Source organism: Ischnura elegans, chromosome 8 (assembly GCF_921293095.1).
Source record: "Ischnura elegans chromosome 8, ioIscEleg1.1, whole genome shotgun sequence".
Taxonomy (NCBI): Eukaryota; Metazoa; Arthropoda; class Insecta; order Odonata; family Coenagrionidae; genus Ischnura; species Ischnura elegans.
Window position 1 is genome coordinate 18,799,157 of NC_060253.1, and position 16,499 is coordinate 18,815,655.

At 37.6% G+C, this 16,499-nt stretch overlaps 1 protein-coding gene across 1 annotated transcript in view; it reads right to left on the bottom strand.

Annotated features, from left to right (window-relative positions):
- The window catches only part of LOC124163787 (integrin alpha-PS5-like), a 66,207-nt gene that overhangs the window by 48,532 nt on the left and 1,176 nt on the right, over positions 1-16,499 (bottom strand). Inside the window, exons 2-6 of the mRNA XM_046540872.1 lie at positions 12,449-12,497; positions 10,623-10,769; positions 9,383-9,471; positions 6,674-6,901; positions 4,697-4,796 (exon numbers count right to left, since the gene is read on the bottom strand). Of these exons, the coding sequence (XP_046396828.1) occupies positions 4,697-4,796; positions 6,674-6,901; positions 9,383-9,471; positions 10,623-10,769; positions 12,449-12,497 (613 nt within the window). The remainder of the gene's footprint in view (positions 1-4,696; positions 4,797-6,673; positions 6,902-9,382; positions 9,472-10,622; positions 10,770-12,448; positions 12,498-16,499) is intronic.

Below are 16,499 nucleotides of genomic sequence, written 5' to 3' on the forward strand. Positions count from 1 at the left end.
AAAAGAAGCATTAATTTGCAAACAATGAGTTGATTTTTGCTTGTATTTTATTTTTTTTGTTATTACACTTTGCTTAAGATACCTATCTCAAACCAGTCGAATTTGAGATATGTGCTGTTAGAACTTAACCATTGTAATGCAACCCTCGTGCCATCCTAAATGTCTGCCTGGGGTGGCATGGGCTCACTCTTGCGGCCTTACCTCGAGATGCACTGGTTACAATTGGGAAATATTTTAGATGCAGAACGTAAAATATCCAATGTATCGTTTGTTACCATAGAAATTCAGTTGAAAAATACCAGTGCCTTCTTATCGCCATTCATATCCAAAAAACAGCCAAAAATGCCAAAATTTCTCAACTTTGAGTGCAATACGTCTTCCCATTATCCAATTGCAATAATATTTTACAGTCCGGTAGTGTCCAAAAATATCCACAGGGGAGAATGATGCCTCGGTAGCTTACCTGGCTTAAGCACCCGACCGGAAATCGGGGGATCCGGGTTCGAACCCCGGTCAAGGCGGATAATTTTTTTCTCTGCGGATCTTTCACACGAAATGTTTTTACACCAATTGGGATAAAATGAGGGGGTGTCCCGAAAGAAATTCGAAAAATCGAAGAATAAGTACCACCCTAATGAGCACGTAAGCAAAAAAGAATGAGATCAAACACGACTTATTCCTGAAATTATTTAAGCAGGGAAATAGTTGGCAAAATACAATGGAGACCTAGCAATCCGGCAAAACTCGATATCCTTGCAGCAGAGCTTTATGGAAGTTGATGCTGCATTTTTTTTCCCAATACAGGTATCAGGTTACAATTTATGATTTATGCTATAAATCTCTCTTGTCGCAGTCACTGAGGAAGGGATGTCTTCTTAGGATATTTTTTCTCCCTACTAGCATTCGAAATCATCGGCTAATCTGGTTCTGCACAACTTAGAAGTGAGAGGGTAAGTTGCAATTTTATCGTGCAGGAAGTGTTTTCAGTTTGGGTTTAACGAAGTCAGGTTTCATTTTTATTAATTCTATTTGCACTCGCCTTGGAGCCATGGCCCTTCCGAAGAAACAAGTGAGAACTTTAAAAGATGAACTAAAAATAATTGAAGAAGGGGAGAAGAATTGGGGGAAGAAGCACATGAATATTGCAAAGTGCCTCAGGTTGTCCAGTAAGACATGACGATAGGAGTGGGAGTAGAGCAAGCTACCAGCTGAAAAAAGGAAGTTGGATGAACCCGAGTATCAGGTGGGCATGCTGCTGAAATGGCGTTTGATGGATAAAAATTTTTACGTCAGAGAGAAATCCATCTTGGCAGTATAAATGGCAAGACTGCGTGCAAATATTTTTCAATGAGGTGGCGTGTTTCATTAGGATATTTGAAAGAGATATTAGTCAAATCAACAATGTGCCCAAAAAGTTACCATAAAATTAAAATATTCTTGAAAACATGCAAATTCCTTTAAAGAATTTCAAAATTACTCGCCCTAGTGCTATGTTTCCTGCAACATAAGCAACCCAGTCGAACATTCCTGCATTGCCCGTTTTCCTACATTCATCGTTTTATATTTTGTCCATCCCCTTGAAAACTGATACATCGCGGTCCCACTGTATTCATGTGTTGATTACACTATGCCAATTGCTTTATCCTATGCAATTATTTTATTTATGATTTGTTACATTGTTTCATTTTCTTAACAAGGATGAGTAATGCATGATTTTACACTTTCCCAGCGAATAAAATATTTAAATTTTTCTCAAGTTTCTGGCGCTTACCTTTCCAGTTTCCGGGAAACATAAGCGCTGTGAAAAATTCCCAATTGCCATTCAAGTTACATATATAAATTAAAACATCACATATTTCGTTCTTGTACACATAAAATAGGATTATTGACTATCTAAACTGACCTATTTTAAATGGATTTTAAAAATGCAGCTTATTAGCATCTCCAACATAATTTTTGTTACAGAAAACATCTAATGGATCGTCTAGGATAATTTTCCTCAAAGTGGGTGCTAATAATTACAGTAGATCTTGGGTGCAGCGCTTACCACAGTGGCAGATACATATGGGGGGGTACAGGAGGGTGCCCCCCACTTGCGGGACTGCCTGCATTGCCGAACATTGCAGAACCACATTTGTAACTTTTTTATATCATAAGATAGCATTGTCTTATGTTTGGGTATTATCAGTTTAAATAAAACCATCCTAAATTTTGCATGTAACTTGATTATTTTTCATTACAATGAAAGTATAGGTAGCTGAAAATATCTTTTGCAACCCCTCCCATCGAGTTGAGATTTTTCTGTATCCGTTGCTAGCTTACCATAAGTGACATACCCAAAGCTAATTAAATAGGCTTTCCCAGCCACAAACACAGGAAAAAATTGAGCAATGCAAATGCTAATAATTTTGTACTCAGTCATACAAACGCAAGAATGAAAATATTTTAACACCATAGTAAGAAATTATAGCAAAGAAGTCATCTGATTTGGCCAGTATTTGAAACGGCATTGGTTTTACTGAATCCTAAATACATATAACAATAATGGAGTCAAAGCTTCACGAAAGAGGAAATTTACATAAAAAATTGGTCAAAATGTCTGCATATTATAATTAGCAATTTTCAAATGTTTATCAGCACTCAATCACTGCATAAATATGACAATGCACTGAATCATGCATGAATCATATTACGCATAAATGATTATGCCTGGGTAAAAATTAATCATTCTTGCAAAGGCTTCCTTGGTGACTAGCTGATGAAAGCATGTTTTCTGTGCATCTAATGTGATTTTTGTATGTCTGATGATTTCTAATGATGATGATGATGATGATACAACTTCTGACCTGAAGGATTACCAGAAAAACTGTCCTCATCAGGCATGAAGCAACATGGTGGAAGCCCAGGATAATAAAAAACGCTTCACGACGGATTCAGATTCATTAGAGAGGAAAAGTTGATATTATCAAAATGCCACTTCATATATATTTTATAACATCATTCCTCACCACTAGAAATGGGCGAATAGCGGAATTCTCGAACCCAAATATCAAATTCAAATATTAAATTATTGTTCGAATATTCGAATACCTCGAATTTCAAATGCTTCAAATACTTGCATTGCGCAAAGCATATTAAATGTACGTTTCTTCCTCTATTTCACTTGATGAATGTTTAAATAAAAAGGTATATAGAAGAACCTCGATCTATTGTTTTTCAAGGGGATGGACGAAATAAAACGAAGAATGTGTGAATGTTTGACTAGGTTGCCTATGCAGCAGGAAACCCAAGGTTTTGGCGAGTAATTGTGATTTCCTTCAAAGGATTCAAACAGGAATTTAGCTGATTAATGGCATATTTTAATTTTATGGAAACAATTTGGGCATATAGTTGATTCAACTAACATCTCTTTTAAAATTCTAAGGGGGCACACCACCTCGCGAAAAATGATTGCATGCCATCTTGGCATTTACACTGCTACGATGGATTTCTATCTGAGGCATACAATCTTATCTACCAAATGCTATTTCCGCGGCAACGCCCATCTGATACTCGTCTTCATCCAGCTTCTTATTTTCAACAGGTAGCTCGCTTTACCCCCACTCCCTCTGTCAAGTGCTAGCAGACAATCCGAGACGTTTTGCAAAATACACGCACTTCTCCACCAGATTTTGTTCAATTATTTTCAGTCCATCTTTGGAAGTTCTCACAAGATAGCAGATGAATTCGAATTGCTAGCAGGGAGAAACCAAATATCCTGAGAAAATATCCCTTCGTCTGTGACTATGACAATAGAGATTTATAGCATAACTCATAAATTGTAACTTGATATATGTTTTCAGAAAAAAATACTGCCTCAACTTCCGAGAAGCTCAGAATTGTATTTTGACATTTATTTCTTTGCATAAAACGCCTAAATTAAGTCAGAAATAAGTTGTGTTTGGTCTTATTCTTTTTTAAATTATGCGCACTTTACTAATATTTCAATCCAATAAACGAGTAATATATCAATTGCTGAAAGTCATTGTTAGACACTCTTGGGCTAATAGATGACTCATGCAGTAGTTGACCTCCAGAAATGGGGAACTTCGAAGCAAGTAGGCAGGAAAAGGTCAGTGGGAGAGAAAGAGGGAAGAGTGAAACACGATTCCATTATTCTCCTACAACTTGATATGTACATATTTTCTTTTGAAGCTTTTCATTTATGGCCTTCGTAATAGGAACCCTGCACGAGCTGGGGTTTTGTTTGATTTTGGAGAGGATGAAAGCGTGGGAGGAGGGGCAGAGGGCTGATGGATGGAGGGGGTAGAGGATTTTGGGAATTGTGCTACGTAGTTACTACCCCAAGGCACTGAGGTTCCTCTGGTGGTGGAAAACGGGGATTTTTGGATTTTCTACCCGATCATTTTTGGATCCCCACGTTGAACTCATTTCACCGCTCTAATCTGCAAATTTTATGTAGTTCGTCAACTAGCCTAAAACAGCACTGCATGCACTAAACGACTAGAGTTACTACATTTTTCCGAGTCAACTACCAACGACGTGCGCACGACAGTGTATGACACAAAATTCAAAGTATTTAAGGTATTCAAGATTGTAACTTTAACATAATTAATCGAGATCTCGAATATTGAATACTCTCTAGTATTCGAGGTATTCGAGTATTCATGGATACTATTCGCACATCTCTACTTACCACCGATCCCATCTGAGTCTAGATCATCTAGGTATGACACAGCTGATCCAAATCTTGCTTTCCTGACTTTGCCAAATATCTTGATCTCTTGCATCTGCTTCTGTAAAATGTATAAAAGGATAATTCATACCTTTACATACCGCTTTCCATGCCAGACATTGTGACTAAAAGACATCGTGAAGTCAAAAATTGTCTAAGTACTTCTTTTGTGGAGAGTTTTCCGTTACAGAAGAAAATTTATTCAGCATTCTTGCTTCAATGCACTGCACAAGTTAGTTATATGATAAATGCTCCATATGTAAAGAAAGTGCTTCATGAGATCTTAAAACCCTCTTAAAAAATCAACAGAAGGCAGTAGTATTTGGAGATGTCGCTCCTGCAGCATTATAAAAGATAGGCATGTAAACAACTAAAAATTGAATTGGAGTAGGATTAAAATAGGCAGACTCCCGATTATCCGGCCATGGTTTATCCATGTTGTGGCTTATCCGTGCGTGAGTTTTACGCTTCTTTGATATTTTCCACAATCTTTATAAAAAAATTAATCGGACTCAAAAGCACCAGGATATTTTCATTTTAACACAAGGCTACACCGGAATTAATATTCCCACTATAATTCTCTTCATAATAGGGAATTATTTTATTTTCTTTTGGGCTAGGAATGTTTCATGTTTAAATCAACTCTTGATTAATTTTAGATGATCCTTCAATTGTTAACCAATCGCAAATAAAGAGATACGTTGTCTATGATAAATAATTGTATATTTCATATCGCAAATGTGCAGTCATTGCCATGGTCTCACATTCAGTTGAGTATGGCCCAAAGGAACCAGAGATTTCGTTTCACTTGGACATAATCACGCTGTGACTAGTCAAGATGAAACTGGAAAAAAGGGAATAGTAGAAGTGAAGGCAGCAAGGGAAGTGGGAGTAGAGATTAGTTACAGCCAGGCACAAGCCTGCATAGACAAACTGTCAAAATTCCTGGTTTCCCATAACCGCTGTTGCATGATGGGGTGATCGTGCACCCATTACCTTCACGGAAGCTCTGTGTTACTGTTATCTAAACATCAAGGTGCACGATCGCATTCAGTGATCACGGAGCCGCATCCCACTGCAATTGTGCAAACTTGCACGAGACACGACTACACAGCGTTGTGCCTAACAGTGTAGTTCCAGATGTCTTGCTGCGGTTTTGAAGCAGTCGTTCCAAATCAATTTTATGAATCCCTGATCTCGCAGACACGGGTGCACAGTTTTCGGAAACCAGATATTACATGGATCAGTAGGAATACAGGTGCAACCACATTATTGCCACTAAAAAGATTATGGCCAGGAAAAGATAGCCGTGATTAATTCCAGAAAGTAACCTAAAATAACAGATTATGTGTACAAATAATAAATCATTTGTTTGATTTGTAGAAAAGAAATACTCAATTGGCCGTATAATTCTCCCACTGCTTGTCCACCTTGCAAGACGGAAAAATTGTGCTGCATTGGTGTGCGGGAAGGGGGGAGAAATCCACCGCAGGGACCAAACACCAGCCTCTCAACAGGATAGCCCAAAAAACACACACATTCACTAACAACAAACACACACGACAAACATACACAAGATCCTTTGTGGGGGCTTTAGGGACCTCCACTAAGGATTCTTACTCCAAAAAAACCAGGAATCTTGACAGGATGTGCCTGCTAGGGATAGCAAGTGATTTGTGAAAACACACACACTCAATAAGCAATCAATCACACATTCACACAGATGGCTTCAATTTTCCGGGAGAAAAAATATTGCTTTAAGAAAGCATCCTCGGGGGATTTGATGTCTGATTTACATAAATAATGAAAATTACATGAAATTAAAGCAAAAGTTTGGATTAATTATGTTTTCCGATTGTTCGTGCCGCCTCTCTCCATCATTGGCGTGGATAATCGAGAGTATGCTGTATTTGTGAAGGCCTTTATGTATGTACTCACTGTTTTGCTGCCAAAAAATATTGATATCCTCCCCTCATCTTGCCCTAACCCTTCAGCGGAATAGAGGGGTGCACCGACAACCAAGTCTTCGTAATCATCATCATTTATTTTACCAGCAGCTAAACTGGCTCCAAAATATTCTCCACCTTGTATTCCAATCAAGTGTTGATTGTCATCCATCCTGATTTCCCTATTGGTAAAGTCCTTCTTCACCTTGTATATAAACACCTAGGGTACAAAAATGAAACATAAATTAAATTTAGAGCCCTATTTTTTATTTGAGATTAGAATTCTCGACATATTGAAACCGCCTAAAGAGCTGGAGGGCATCATTTTGACAAACAACTGTTTTGACATCATTTTTACTGGTAGACGGAGGAATTTTTCATGTTTTATGACTGTTAATGTACATGGGGAAAATTTGGTGTTTTCTTACTTTCAATTGTGCAATTGATTTTGTAAACATCAGTATAAAACTGGTTAAACTTTGGAAAATTGTTATGATCAAGAAATTTCCTTAGATGGCACTATTTTTGAAGGAAATGCTGGGTCCAAACATGGACTTAATATAACAAGCTACATAGTCCTGATTTTTTCTTTGAGTTGTCACGTAATCAGCACCAATATCAGGTGCACCACAACCATACTTGCTTGATTTTGCCTTGATAAATTGCTAGTGCTATGTCACCATTTATGCATTCTTTGATGGAGTGAAATTCTTCCTGATAAGCTTTTTTTCCAGCAGATAGTTCTCCTCTTTACTTATCTACAGTTCTCACTTGGGTTGAACGCATTTTGTTCAACTTTTTAGCGAGCAAAAGTGATGTATAATAATTTTCATTAAGTAAATTTCTTCAAGCTATTACTTTGGTATCAAAATTAAGTATGATGTCATAACAAACTGAAATTAGAAAAAAGTATTACTGCATGGCTATTATTTAATTAACTTGTATGGATGAGGGAGGAGAGGATGTGGGATGTTGAACTCTGAGCCAGTCAAGAAATTCACCATGCAACATAACGAAGACATGGCCATGTGGTAGTTTTATCTCCCCTTGTGGGAGAGAGAGTAAAATTCCAAAGAGAAAAATCATTCGCCTTAACCGGGTTTCAAACCCAGATACCTCAATGTCCAGCTGAGTGCTTTAGCCGGTTAAGCTATCAAGGCATCAATTCCCTCTGTGGAAATTTGAACCAGCCTATTTTTCTGCTATATTTATTTATTCTCATTCCGCAGAAAACAGCACATTATACGAGGGTGGTCTGAAAAGTTTTCAACCTAACAAAAATACAAAATATTTTATTTTTTTAAATTTTTTTTTTCAACAGTCTCCTTTTAATTCTATACACTTCTCCCAGCGATGCTCCCTCTCTGCAACCCGTCCAAATAGTACTCGGCGCTTTTCTGTGCAAAATAATTGTCTACGAAGGTGATTGCCTCTTCATTGGATGAAAATCTCTGTCCTCCGAGAGCAATTTTTAGATTGGGGAACAGAAAAAAGTCACTTGGGGATAGATCTGGTGAGTAAGGTGGATGGTCAAGCAGTTCAAACCGTAATTCGTGGATTTTAGCTATTGCAATCGCTGAGGTGTGAGACGGTGCGTTGTCTTAATGGTGAAACAGGATTTTCTTTTTCTGCAAATGTGGCCGATTTTCCACAAGTTCTGCCTTCAGCTAGTCAAGTAATGATGCGTAGTATTTTCCAGAAAAAAAAAACAGTTTTAGCTTTTAGTATGCGTAGTAAAAACAGTTTTAGCTTTTTTTGGAGCCGGTTCCCCCTGTGCAGTCCACTGTTTGGACTGTATTTTTGATTCGGGCGTATGGTGGTGTATCCAAGTTTCATCAACAGTAATTAGTCGGCGCCAAAACTCGGATTTATTGCGTTTAAACTTCGCCAATAGAGCGTTGGAAATGTTCATTCGAACAAGTTTTTGCTCTAACGTGAGCAAACGCGGCACCCAACGCGCGGACAGCTTTCTCATTCCATAAATGTTGATGTAAGATGTTACAAACACGTTCTTTTGACATGTTCATGACCTCTGCTATCTCTCTCACTTTAATTCGGCGGTCTTCTAGCACTATTTGGTGAACTTTGGCGATATTTTCGTCTGTACTTGCAGTTTTTGGACGTCCCGAACGTTCATCGTCTCCCAAGCTCTTACGGCCACGTTTCAATTCAGCTGCCCAAAACTTCACTGTTGTAAATGATGGTGAAGAGTCTCCATACACAGAATCTAACTCATCCTTGATTTGCGTAGGCGTTTTGCCTTTCAGAAACAAATATTTAATGACAGCTCGATACTCGAGTTTGTCCATTATCACAAAATCACTCACATCAACTCACTAAAATGACTGTTACATAAAAACTGCGCGTCCAAAATGGCTGAAACTTTGGTTGGTAACAGTAAACAAATAAACAATTAAATTTCATAGCTTTTATTTACTAGTGTTGCCATCTTCACGTTGAGGTCGGAAACTTTTCAGACCACCCTCGTATAGGCATTTTACATCAGCATTTTCAACAAGATTATAATTAAATATGCACGAACAATCATGCCTTGGTCCAACCCAGGTAGGATTTGAACTTGAGTGCATTACAATGGAAATTGATGAAATTACATACTTATTAGAAGGAAATTGACGATGCTAAAATTTATGAATGAAAACCTAGAAATTTTGCAATGAATCTCTCAAAGTTCATTAGTTACCTTTCCCAAAACATCAAAAGCCCTTGGAGCACTGGCGACATACCACAGTTCATCCTCACCAAAGAAGTAGCCAGAACTCACAGCATACCCTGCAAAGTAATGAAATTACATGATAACTAATACCGGTGGCGTGCTGTGACAGTTTCCGTTGGTGAAGCAAAGGACAAAGGGCACTTGGAGGGAAATGGGGGAAGAGGGGTAAGGATGAGGAGGGAGGGTAAGGAGCAAATGACTCATGTAGATGACCCACAAAACCCCAGTCAGGAGAGGCAAAGGTTTCCCTAACTAGGCATCCTTTCCACAGTTTTCAACATCTGGAACTCACTCCATTTCTCACCCTATGGAAAGGGATACAGCAACATTGGGTGAAACTGAGTTCAGGGAGGAATTTTTTTCGATAGAACAGCAAAGTCTTAAAAATTTTGTACCGCCATTGAGGATAATAGGGATAATACATAGGGATAATAGTTCGAAAAAAGTAATTGAAGGAGCAAAGAGAAAATTCTACTAAAAACAAAATGAATTCATTCACTGTAGCTCTTGCTCTTGATAAAGGGCCGAGTATGATTTCCTGAAATTTACAACATGGTTTTTATCCTACAGCATTGAGATTTCCCTTATTGTTGTTGAATCTCTTGGGAAGGATAATGCTATGTGCCTGTTGTATTTTGCCTTAAAATTTTCATGGCTGCAATTCTATTGCAATACTCTGAGAGCTTTTAAACAAAATTGTTCATGAGTAGGATAAGCATCGTAGAGCAATGGCATATACAAAGAGAGGATCGCAACTCTTTCTGCTCCCTCTTCTAAGACATTGCATTCACGAAAGCATTGATTTAAAATCTCGGATTCAGATTCAATTTCTTCGACGAATTTGGATTCGGAGTATAAGTTGAAGAGCATTATCCATGGATATTTGGATCCAAGGTATCCGATCTGACCATCCCTAGAAATCATCATAAAGTTAAGACCACAAGTGAATACCTACATAGCTTCGAGTGCCATACATATTTTTGAATTCATTCATTGAAATATTTGAGGCATTTTCTAAGTTGGAAAATAAAGTTTGAACAATGTGTCAAAATAAAAGAAGATTGTTTTAAATGCTTATAAGATAAATGTAAGGAAAGCGGAAATTTAATTCTGCACTTTATAAAAATATCCCATAATTTCTGTGCGCCACCTTGGGCACTGACCAGAATGATTTAATTTCAGGAGAAGAAAATGTAATTACACTTACCAAAATAATCCCACCAACTCAAATAATTTTTTGGTGATGGTTTACTTGGAGGAACAAAATAATAGAAAAAAGGTTCAATATCAGCCAATCTTTTGTTGAACCCATTTTTTGGAACCACCTTCCTATCCTCAAATAACACTGTCCCACCTGTCCGAATGAAATAAGATAAAAAAATATTTGAACACAGAAATCAATATCAATAAACAAAAGTTGTGCTCATTTTTCCCCTGGTTTCATTGTTCTGACTAAGGATCAATGTATCTCAGTGTAACTCAGATATATGTATCATTTTCCAGCAATTAAGCCTCGAGGGCTGTGTCTGGCTTTACATATTAAGTACTGTGGTTGCCAGCAGTCCCCAGGTACCCACCCCTGTTTAAACATGATTGGGGAGGGCTCTTAACACTCGAAGAACCAGGTTCATACGGCTACCTAGAAAGACGCTTACTCGTCATTTTGATATCCATCCAATGATTACATGAGGTGATTTTGGTCATTTTTGCCCCCCCCCCCCACTTCCTCTCTCGTGAGATATCATGAGATTTGGCTCAACCCCTTTCGAATAATCTCACCTGAGATTTTTCAAAATGTGCATTCTCAGTTAAATATGTTATCTATGCTTCACTGCATTGAATTCATTGAAAAACATTTTGTTTGATTATTTTTATTTAATATTAGTCAAGACTCACACTTAAGGATTACTAAAAATCTCACTTTTACACTGTTTTTTGCGGACAAAAATTATGTGATACTTGCCAGGACCCCCACTCTCCCCCACGTGAGATTGGTTAAGGATTGGCTTGACCTCTTTCCTCTGCTAAATGCCTCACGTAATTAATGGGTGCCCCCTTGTAGTTATTCTAAATATTTCTTCGTTTGTGTTAAAACTGATTTATAACTTTATTAAATATAACATTTTTCTTTATTTGCCAATACAACTGAGCCTAAATTGTTTACTAATCATTTTACAATAAAATTTTTTAAATGAACAGCAGTCACATGGCTCCTGCTTCCCCTATCCTGGCCTACTACATGCCACTTGGAATGGCAGATATACTCCTTATTTCCATACTGTTGACTAAAACATCTAAATGGCCAGATGTAGAACGGTGATGGGATTTCCTGAATAAAACATGTGTTACAGTACAAATAAAATAGTTACTCTTAAATACTTACAATACCTACCCCTCATCATGATGGGTTAGCCTTTTAACAGTGTAGTTGGGAAAAAAATTTAGGCAGCACTCACCAAAATTTCCCAACAGCTGAATATTTATTATACATCCAGCCATAATTGAAATGTTTACTTCGAACTCTTACATTAGTTCCAAGTTGTGCCATGAGATAACTCTGAACAAGTAAATAATCATTTCCGATTTTTCTTTCTGAAATCCATTGGACAATTTACAGTAGGGCTATTTTTTACAGATTTAAAAAGGTAGTTTAACCGCTACACTTATAACAAGTTTGGATTTTAAGGGGTACGCTGCACCGGCTCATACTAGCCCAACTACAGCACTGCCTTTTAAGATAGACAGGTGGCATATCTCCATTTCTATGTGAAAAAAATCTAATCATATTCTAACAGAATAAGTATCATACAATGGGTAACACCGTTTGCTGATTTTTTTAGATGTTTTTGATGAGCTACTGAATTTGATAACACTGATAATTTTACCAGAGTTATTTTAAATTTTCCCTGATGAAATTCCATGACTCTCTGAACAAAACGGAATTCTGCATCTTTCCATACTTTCCATAAGAAAGCACAGTGTTACAGCCACCCATTTTTATCTCAATATTCAAAAGAAGTTTTGCAATCTTACCTCTCCAGCCTAATATTCCTGGGGCTCCCACTAATAGTTCAGAACCTTTCTGAAAGTAAATATAAATAACATGGCTGTTACGGAAAATACTTGAATGACTTTTAATGCTTCATTAAACAAAATATTTTTTTAGTACCTGCCTTAAAATTTCCAATCCATGAAATAAGGGAAAGGATTGATACCCCAGGTGTCACAGAAATTTAACACGTTCTCTGCCGCTTCAGTCGTAATGACTGAAACTTGTACTTCATCTTTGGTAATTGTTGTAATTTGTTAATATTCTTATTATTTTATTGTAGAAGAAGTCATACGGACACAATCGATACAAGAACTTAATCAATCAACAACTCACATTATGATACCGTAACATAGTAACCTATAAACATTGATCATATGAGTCCTCAAATTCTCATTCATCTCCACCCTTATCTTTTAACTTTATTCATTTAACACAATATACAATTTTACGTCATTAACCTTCAGTTAGACCAAGTTCTGCTCTGTGTTTTGAAAATGATGTATATGGTAACTAGAGATGTGCGAATGGTATCCATGAATACTCGAATACTAGAAAGTATTTGATATTCGAGATCTCGAATAGTTATGCCAAAAGTACCGTCTCGAATACCTCGAATACTTTGAATTTCGCGTCACACACTGTCGCTCGCACGTCGTTGGTAGTTGACTCGGAAAAATGAAGAGAACTCGAGTCGTTTAGTGCATGCAGCACCATATTAGGCAAGCTGACGAACTACATCAAATTCGATGGCTAGAGCCGTTAGAGCAGTGAAAAGAGTTCGACGTGGGGAACTGAAATTGATCGGGTGAAAAAATACCGAAAATCCCAGGTGTCCCGCATCAGGAGAACCTCAGTGCCGTGGGATAGCAACATTGGCGCATTTCCCACGATCCACTATTCCCCTCCATTCAGCATTCACCCCACCCAATCTGACGATTTCCTCTTCTCCGAAATCAAACATAAGGTCCCAGCTCGTGCAGGAATCGAATTACGAAGACCTTAGCTTCAAAAAAATATTAAGTTACCGGAAAATAATAGAATCGCGTTTCACTCTTTCTCCCCCACTGACCATTTTCCCGCATCCATCTTTTGATAAATGGAAGGAGGAGTTTACTAGGTGCACTTTGTGGCTAATAACGACAGGCACTTTTGAATCTTCCCCAGGAGATGAAACTACCATAGGGAGAAACTCACTGCCGAGCGATAGCGACATTGGCGCATTTCCCACAATCTGCAATCCCCCTCCATTCAGCGTTCGCCCCACCCCCTCCGACGATTTCCTCTCCTCCGAAATCAAACAAAAGGTCCCAGCTCGCGCAGAGATCGTATTACGAAGACCTTAGCTTCAAAAAAAATCAAGTAACTCGAGAGAAATAAAAACGTGTCTCATGCCCCCCTACTCTACTCACCCACTGCCCTTTTCTGCTTACCTGCTTCAACGTTCCCCATTTATGGAGGTCAACTGCTGCATGAGTCATCTACTAGCCCAAAAGTTGTCTAACAATGACTTTCGGCAATTGATGTTACACTGTTATTGTATTGAAGTATGAGTAATATGCGCGTACCTTAAAAAAGAATAAGACCAAACACGACATATTTCTGACTTTATTTAAGCATTTTACAGAGGAAAATAATGCCGGAGAGACAAAGAAATACGACGGAGGCTTAGCATTTTGGCATAATTCTCAAATAGGGTGGTTTCCTATTATTTTTTATTGCCTAAATCGAAAGATTATTACACCTGGAGTACGTATTTCACGCTTTTAGATTTTTAAATGACGATATCTATTTTTCGCGATTAAATGAAAAGTGAAAAATTTCAAGCACGCGAAAACGAGACGGGTAATTATGATTGCCAGGAAAAACTCCACGTGATGTTGTTCTGCTTCTGCTGCCGCGAGTGAGGTGACCTTGGGGCGAGGCTCTGAGCACTGATACGATGCAGGATGCTAGCAGGTAGCTGAGTACCATGCTAGTTAGTAGCGGTTGGCTTAAATAAGGATTATTAATAGCTCATCAAACGAAGAAAACTTTCCAACCTTAGCCAGTTTTAATAAGTGATTATTAAGATATGTTTCCCTGAGCTCTGCGCCTCATGCATGCATTGGTAACCTCAGACGATGAAAAACTCCTATCCTCACGTATAGAAACTAGGTCCCTGTGACGTCACGTGGAGTGGCATCGCATGGGCGCCAATCTGGCCATTTTCAAATGAGGATAAAATTGACCATTGCCATTCATTTAAACCGGTATTTCTAAAACCAAATAATTTGTATATTATTAATACACTAATGGTGGATAACGAATCACAATCAATGTCTTTCGTTTTCTTTAATGAAGGAAACTACCCTATTGTTTACATAAAATTAAAATATTCCATCAATCAGCTAAATTCCTGTTTGAATCATTTAAAGAAAATCACAATTACTCGCCAAAATCTTGGGTTTCCTGCTGCATAGGCGACCTAGTCAAACGTTCCCGCATTCATCGTTTAGTATTCGAGGTATTCGAATATTCAAGCAATGATTTGATATTCAAATTCGATATTCAGGTTCGAGAAATCTGCTATTCGATCCATCCCTAATGGTAACCCTTAGGTGAAAATGTCTGGTACTTGACAATCAGTAGGTATATATTGAACATCTAACAACTTCTTATGACTAATTCTCTTATAAAATTATATTTTACATCAATATGCTTCATTCTCTTTTGATCCCATTTTGACAAAGAATTAATACAAGCTTGATTCCTTGTATATAAAGATTAGATGTTTCACCTGAATTTTCAATTTAACTAGTAAATTATACAACCAAAGCAGTTCTGCAGTAGCTGAAGCTAGGGCATAAAACTCAGCTTCAGTAGATGAAAGTGCAAGTGTGCACTGTTTTCTTGAAGCCCAAACAACTGCATCTCCATAAACTTTGAAAACATAGCCTGACACAAACTTTCTATCATTATGATTATCATAGTCTGCATCAGCATATCCAACAAAATTGCTATTATTAAGACCTTTGAAGAACAACCCATAGTTCTTAGTTCCTTTTAAATAACACAGAACTCTTTTTAAACCAGTCCAAAGAGCTTTAAAGGGTTTGGTCCGATATTAACCATAAAAACTAATTGATGGCAAAATATCTGGCCTTGTTGCTACACATGCATACATAAGTCCTCCTATCAACTCTCTATATCTATTACTAGCTGACCCGACGAACTTCATACCACCTAACAATCAATAAACTTACAGTTTATTTACACCATTTATGAATCAAGAGTGGCTGTATCGTTTTTAATCATATTTGATTAATTACAAAAAAATAAGGATACAAATTCAAAAAATATGTAAATGAGTATCAAAATTGATCTTTCCATTCTATTCGGGTTTTTCACCGCGTTTGTTGTTTTTTAATGACAACGGTTTCGCTGGCGTAACAGTCAGCGTCTTCAGGTTGAAGGTATGTGACGACCTGAAGACGCTGACTGTAACGCCAGCAAAACCGTTGTCATTAAAAAACAACAAAGGCGGTGAGAAACCCGCATAGAATGGAAAGATCATCTAATCAACGCCGCGAAAATCTTCAAACCTACGAGTATCAAAATTGTTTGCCAGGAAGACATTTTCTTTATTGAATCTACATAGGCCTAGATTTGTAATGTTCTATATTTCCGTCTGCATCAATTTTGACAGTGAACTACTATTTATGGTTGATAGATACTCTCTTTTCTGGAAGTGTTCCCAAGCTCCATTAGCTGTTCACCGTGTTCACTGTCCTCCCTGATCTCTATTTCCTGAAAACACTGGAGAAAATAATAAAAGCCTTTAAAGCACTACACATTACATACACAAAATTTGATGTCCTCCTAACACAAGAGATTTCGCTCTAGGCCATTTATAATATCTAAATTGTTCTTTAGTACCATGTTCACTACTGCTTCATTTGCCTCATCAACAGCCCTGTTAGGACATACAAATGCAGTTTAACCTAAGAGATGGGTAAACTCTTCTTGGGATTCCCACAGGGTTAAAATCGCTGG